At 43.1% G+C, this 7,500-nt stretch overlaps 1 protein-coding gene across 6 annotated transcripts in view; it reads right to left on the reverse strand.

The window, feature by feature from the left end:
• LOC122251254 (nephrin) overlaps window positions 1-7,500 on the reverse strand; it is a 197,541-nt gene that overhangs the window by 926 nt on the left and 189,115 nt on the right. For 4 of the 6 annotated variants that reach the window (XM_086542671.1, XM_086542670.1, XM_086542669.1 and 1 more), the window contains exons 19-21: window positions 4,920-5,048; window positions 2,623-2,788; window positions 1-1,126 (exon numbers count right to left, since the gene is read on the reverse strand). The exon at window positions 1-1,126 is cut by the window's left edge and continues 926 nt beyond it. In XM_086542671.1, the coding sequence (XP_086398797.1) occupies window positions 645-1,126; window positions 2,623-2,788; window positions 4,920-5,048 (777 nt within the window). In that variant the 3' untranslated portion in view covers window positions 1-644. The remainder of the gene's footprint in view (window positions 1,127-2,622; window positions 2,789-4,919; window positions 5,049-7,500) is intronic. The other 2 variants (XM_043013019.2, XM_043013017.2) reach the window with 2 other exon arrangements.

Here is a 7,500-nt window from a genome sequence, read left to right on the forward strand (position 1 = left end):
TGTTATACATCCTATGTCAGCTTCATCACTGGTATTTTGCACATAAAGTAGAAACAAAGAAATACATCACAGTTCCTCTTGTCTTTCAAAATATATAGCCGTTTTCGAGAGCTAATTCATACTCCAGACTGTAAGTTTGTAGAAAGAAAGACCAACCTGATAGGCGTGATAACAGGAATTCATTTCTGTTTGCACAAATTATAATATATTTTTTCACAGTGAATGTCATATTCAGGCTATCTGGAATTACATACTTAGATCAACTCCTCTGCGCCCACTCACACTGGGTAAGTAAACAACACACAAGATCACATTCATGATCATGACAAAATTCATACAAGTATTATGCAAAATGCATTTTAAAGCCATTATACTCTTATAACCGCATAAAGTACCTACATGCGTTACTGAAATGCATTTAGTCATTATTCTTTGGTTATTCAAGCAAATCAGCGAATATAGTAGTATCCCTGACGTCTTGGGTGCCCTTTCCTTCTTATTTTTGTATTTGCAATTTTACTGCTCCAATTTCCCCATTTCTGGACGACAGAAAACGGGTCGTTCGTAGATGCCAGCGCACCCAATGGACTCTTGAGAAGGTAAACAGGTACCCGCCCCACTGTTGACAGCGGGCGTGCTTACAGTCATACCAAGTGCCCTTCAAGGTCTGACTCGCTGAAGGTCGAGGGCGAGGGATTAGGGTTAAAGGTGGAGAGGCTGGTCGGCTGGACTCTCAAGTCTCCGTTTCTGTTGGAGAAGTCGGTCACGGCGATGACGGGGTGGTCTATGGTGATGGAGTGAGGGTCTAGCGTAAGGCTTGGGTGTTCGGAAGGAATGGAGTGCTGCTCGAGCCCCAGGGATGGCGGGGGGTCAGAGTCGAGTCCCAGTGACTGCAGAGCGTGGGCGTGATCCACGCCCTCCATGCTCAAGTTGCTCATGTCTGCAGGGTAGCCGTGGGCGTGATCGTGCAGGCCCAACGTGACTGAAGGACCCCCTGCATGGTACTGGGCGGCACCGTTGGGGACGCCCGTAGGTGAAGGCGAGTACGAGAAGCTGATGTAACCGCGGGTCTCGGGGGAGGTGCTGTAGTGGGTGGCACGGGAGGGGGGGCGGGGGGTCACTTTGCCTGAAACAAAGAGAAACAAACAATTAATGTCCACTCTAAAATTGCAGTTGTGATAGTATAATAATAAAAGCAGCACACACAAACACACACACACGCATATATATATATATATATATATATATATATATATATATATATATATATATATATATATATAATATATTATATATAATATATATATATATATATATTATTATATATATATGTATGTATATAAGTATATATATACATATACATACATACATATATACATATATATATATAAATATATATATATATACGTATATATACGTATATATACATATATATACATATATATGTATGTATATATATATATATATATATATTTATATATATATATGTATGTATATATATATGTATATATATACATATGTATATATATACATATACATACATACATATATACATATATATATATAAATATATATATATACGTATATATACATATATACATATATATATATATATATATATATATATATATATATATATATATATAGATAGATAGATAGATAGATACATAGATACGCACACACAAACACATACACACACACATACACACACACACATAAACACACACACACACACATACATATATTATACATATACACATACATACACACATGCATACATATATATATATATATATATATATATATATATATATATATATATATATATATATATATATATATATACATATACTTTAAACACACACACACACACACACACGTGCGCGCGTGTGCGTGTGTTTCTACATAAATGTATGTTGAAATATAACGAGCATAAAATACAGCCAAGAGGAAAAGCGTTGCAACAGAACTGAAATTTCCTTGAGAAAAATATCTTTTACGAGTTGAATTCGCTGCTGTCATTTTAGTGGCAAATTTAAAGATAAATGTCTGAGGGAAAAGAGAAGCTTCGCCACAAATAGAAAGTCAGACACTCGTACCGCGGGCGTCGGCTCCCTCGGAGAGGGACGCCGCCTCGGCCGAGGCTCAAGGTATTTCACAACACACCGACGGTCTCTTGCTTCATCTATTAGTGGAAAGAGAGAGATAGAGACATATGGAAGGCAGGGAGAGAATAAAGGGAGAAGATAGATACAGAGAGAGAGAGAGAGAGAGAGAGAGAGAGAGAGAGAGAGAGAGAGAGAGAGAGAGAGAGAGAGAGAGAGAGAGAGAGAGAGAGAGAGAGAGAGAGAGAGAGAGAGAGAAAGAAGCAGAGGGATAGAAAAAGAGAAAGAGAAAGAAGAAGAGGAGATAGAAAAAGAGAAAGAAGAAGAGAGATAGAAAAAGAGACAGTGAAAGAAAAAAAGATAGAAAAAGAGAAAGAAGAGGGATAGAAAAAGAGAAAGAGAAAGAAGAAGGGGGATAGAAAAAGAGAAAGAGAAAGAAGAAGGGGGATAGAAAAAGAGAAAGAGAAAGAAGATAGATAGAAAAAGAGAGAGAGAGAAAAGAAAACGGCGCACTCACCCAGTTGATGGTTATAAGCGTTCCTGCGGAGCACCTCAGCGTAGTCGTCCTCGTGCGGGTCGTAGGCGGCGCTGGACGGCTGAGAGGGGGTCTGGCTGGCGTACTCGGGCGGGGGCTCAATCTGGTCGATGAGGTACGTGGAGGCGGCGTGCTTGTGGGTCTGCTCCTGACGGGGGAACACCCACGGAGGTTAGACAAGAAGGAGGAACCCCGGGAGGCCAGAGGGGGAGGAAGGGGGTGCTTGGCAGGGCGGGGTGGGTAATGGGGAGCAGGGAATGACTATTCTAAAAATGGGTGGTGTACGCGCATTCGTCGCTACGCCAGTCACACGAATACGTACACGTATATGGCTGGGTAAGGGTGCGTGTTTTACGTCTGTGTGTGACGCTTTATGTATGTAAGCGTGCGTGTGTGTGCGTGTGTGTGCGCGTGTGTGTGTGTGTGTGTGTGTGTGTGTGTGTGTGTGTGTGTGTGTGTGTGTGTGTGTGTGTGTGTGTGTGTGTGTGTGTGTGTTGTGTATTTACATGTGCATGCGAATGTCTTTTTACATCATCTTTTTAAGACAACGTGGATTAATCACAGCACACCAAACTCAGGATTAAGCCAAGAATAAACCTAGTAAGTGGTTTATTGAATAAACACAGCTCGCAAACATTACTGCGTAAGGTTAAGAACACAAGCACCTTTTTTTCTCTCGCTCCTCGCATACTGAGTCAAGTGATTCACACAAGAGCAAGGCACATTGCCCGAACCAAGACAGCTGACGAGCAAAAAATGACACGGGTACGAGAGCCCCTTTAATGGCATTTTTACAGTTCGCCCTGAATGCTCAGGCGTCGCAGGCCACACGCCCACTTCCCCCGCTATGAAGCACCGACGCAAACAGATCGAAAGAATAAATCAAGTTTCACAATATCCGGCCTGCAAAATGAACCAAAGCTGAAATTACGCTCTAACCTCACGTAGGTGTTAATTATTTAAGCCACTCCAACGGTTTGCAGAAGCCATTTGAAAACTTTGCAGAGGAGAAAAAATATGAATGGATGGAGAGGCGAGAGAGTAGGAAGAGTGTGCATGAAATAAGATGATAGAGAGAGAGGCTAATAGAGAAAGAAGGAAGGAGATAACGAAGGGGAGACAGAGATAAAGAGAAAGGCAAAGAGAGAAGGAAGGAAAGAGATGACGAAGGGGAGACGGAGAGGGAAGTAGGGCGGGAGGGAGGACACAAAGGAAAGGAGGTAGAGAGAGAAGGAGAGGGAGACAAAGGGAGCGAGGGAGGGAGAGAGAATTAGAGAGAGAGAGAGGGGGGGGGGGGCAAGGTAAAACTGAATAACTTTTAGAATCAAGAGAGCAAGTTTAGCAAGAAGTCTAAAAACAGAAAGAAAAATAGTCAGAATTCCTCGGAAGGTTGAGAGGTTACGCGTTCAGTGAGGTTCAAGAGAATGAATCCTCTTTCATTAAGCTCTGAGGTTTCCAGACTGTTACGACTCGTTCAGAGGTTTCCTTGCATAAGGGGCTTCGGTCACAGAGGCTCAGGATGCCTAGCGAGATGAAGCGGCGAGGAGTGGGAAGCAGACGTTAGTTAATGTGTTAGGGGCACAAATCGGCATCAACTCAACCTCATTAATTCGTATCTCATTTTTATTCCTTTATTTTTTTTCTCTTTGTTTGACTACGGAAAAAAACGGATTGGCTTTCGCATCAATAAAAATAGCCGAAATACACCGAATCATGCAATGCTATGCACCGAAAAATAAATATGCAAATAAACACTTAATCCATCCGTTGACAATTCTGTTGCGCAATTCAATGTTGATAAATTTCAGTGTCAAAACGTTTTATCAAAATTTTGTCATATTGCATTAGAGATCAGTTTCCTAATCCGACACTTTAGTCACATCATTTTCGCGTCCAAAACTATATCGAGTTTAAATCAAAACCAGCGCCTGTTAGGAATGTAACGTTCATTGTGTTTTCCTGTTTCATGACATTTCATCGGCCAGTTCACCCTCTGTCTAGGGAATATGAAACACGACAAATGCAAGTTTTACATCATGGCACTACCTTCATGAACAATTCCCAAGAAGCATAAAAAGTTCTAAATATTTGATTACTTATATTCAGATATTATAATACTTTACCCAAAAGTTCTTTGCTCTGATCTCCTTTTTTCCCCCAAGTGAATTTAGCATACCCCCCCCCCCCTCCCGAGCAACGAGCGAATCGCCGACACATCGCGGAAGATCGAATAAATGAGGTTTGGCACCGATGCGGATTTCGAGCACTCGCGGACTTACGCAGCCGTACAGGAGGTCATACTGGTCGTACAGAAAGACCTGGCCCGGTACGAGGCGACCAGGGAGAATATGAGCCGGAAGTAAGTGAGCTGGAGGGGCGTGCCCTGAGGGAAAGTACTGAGGACCATCCTGAAGGAGAGAAAATCATGAGAGAGAGATGATATTCAGAAGAAAGTTCTCATTAGAGATCAACAGGTAGAGCAAAGTCATCCAGGCCAAAGAAAAGGGGATTCTTACCTAAGGAGAATTTAAAGTTTTATTACATATAGATATCACGACAAAGAAGACAGAAATCAGTTCAAGGATTTCCCTTGCAAAATTGTGTGAATAATCAAAACATACATTAAAAGCACTAACTGCGGCGTGCCTGGTCAGAAAAAAAAATCCTGAAACGTTAACCTGTGCTTATTGCAAAGGATATCAGTGCCACTGTACGACAACGGCACGTAACAACCAGCGAGATTCATCGTCCCTCGAAGGGCGAGGGCAAACTTCTATAATTAGAAGGAGGAGGAAAGACGCTAATTGGGTACAGGTGATATTACAGTAATTGACGAGACTACAAATCCTCATAATTAGGGATAAGGTATATTTTGATAGGAAGGGAAAGGAAACATAGAGAAAACGTGGGTTGAGAGAAGGACTCGTGGAGAGCCAAGAACGAGATAGACCTCGTGCTAAGATTTTGATTGTTTCCGCAGTAGTGAAACATGCTATGAAACATTTCTTCACAAACAAGAGAACTCGATAACAACTTCACCGGCCTTGAACTTCGGCTATAATAGTCAAGCGAATGCTGTGTTCCTATTCATGTGTTTATAATTACGTTCTAGACAGTCTGGAAGCAGTTCTGCCAACGTAGTGTCTATGACAATAGTTTCCCTTCCGTGAGTGCGTGGTTGAAATTGAAAAATGGATTAGCGTGAGCATGCATTGAACTGGAGCCTATTCGATCGGCGTCTTCATCCGAGGGGAAGGGATTCAGGCCACCTTACAAATACTTGAAGCCACAACCGCCGCCGATCGTGCCATTACCGATCCCTCCTCTGAGGCATCTTGGCAAAGGCATCGTGTCTCAGCCCCGCCGACAGGCCGCTCAAAACAAAATCGGATTTTGGGATATTTACGGCGCATGAATACCGTATTGGCCAGGGGAGGGTGAAAAAGCAGTTGCCTTTACGAGAACAGAACAACTTTATTTAAGAGGACAGCCGAACAATATAACCACTTTTGATTCGGAGAATGGATTTGTGATGTTATTTAGCAAGAAATAGGCGTGTTATTGCAAAAGTTAGCCATCCATAACGGACAACTTCCGACTTACAATGACTTCACCGCGAAATGTTTTCTACTTTGCGTCACTCGTGAAAAGACATGAATTCCCTTTCGATCTCTGGCCGCGTCTCCCCAACAAGGCCTTTCCGTCGGACCTTCGAAAAGCACTGTCCCTCGAATACAAATAGGTCTTATCTTAACCTCATTTCACCACGGGATGTTATCACTGAAATAGTTAATGATTATAGTAATGACGGTTATCATTCTCGTTATCATTATAATCACGATTATTACGTTTATCAGAGCCACTACTTTTACTGCCGCTTGCAATGCTACTTCCATCTCCTTTTCAATACGTAATGAGGATATGGGGTTGTAATGGGTACTTCGGGTGGGAAAGGGTGACAGCGATGGTCGTGTTTTCCCGTTCATGGCCACAAAGGGAACATTTTCCACAGTAAACGTGAGGCAGTTGATCAGCATACAAAGGAAGTAGCCTATAGCACGAAACAAAAGACGGTCTAGAGAATCATGGACATACATAAACAATTCTGAACGTTAGCTAATGACTGAAAGCGGAATGCATACATCACAGGAGGTAGATATTAGTAATATCCTTATCCTCGTTAGTGACACCAACAGACAGCAAGGTACAGCAAAGAGAGCAGGTAATACTCACAAAACAACACAAAAACAAGACAAAGAAACAAGCAGATTATTGGCGCCCTACACAAGCCAACGTGCACCTTATTTCTGCAGATCCCACCCGCCAAGCACACTCCCTCCCCTTAAGCCTGGGACCGCAGCGTTGAATCCCGCAAGACTGGGTGTGATCTACGGCCGCGCCCCGAGTTGCTGCCCGCCCAGCATGCTGAGGTGCTCGTCAAGGCGTGGAGGAAACTCCTGAGGGGGAACGGAGAAGGGGGGCGGGGCGAAAGGGAGTGGGAAGGGGGCAGAGGTAGTGGAAGGTTGGGGGGAGTGGGAAGATGGGAAAGCAGGAGGGGGAGGATATAAGATGAAATAAACGGGGGAACGATAGGGGGAAGGATAGGGGTGGGGAAAGAAGGATAGGGGTGGGGGAAGAAGGATAGGGGAGGACAGGGGAGACAGGAAATGGAAAGGGGAAGGCCAGGAGTAGAAAGAGCGGAAAGAGTTTGGCGGAATTAAGGGCAAAGTGATGGAGAAAAGTGTGCGTGGCAGTAGTGAGCGAGCTGGTAAATGAACAAGCGAGAACAGAGAGACGAGTGAAATAGAGGAAGGTCTGAGGAAAGGGAGAGATAGAGAGAAAAAGAAAGATAGATAGAGA

The sequence above is a fragment of the Penaeus japonicus genome, unplaced genomic scaffold (assembly GCF_977035675.1).
Source record: "Penaeus japonicus unplaced genomic scaffold, GWHDUDI00000001_assembly GWHDUDI00000012, whole genome shotgun sequence".
Classification (NCBI taxonomy): Eukaryota; Metazoa; Arthropoda; class Malacostraca; order Decapoda; family Penaeidae; genus Penaeus; species Penaeus japonicus.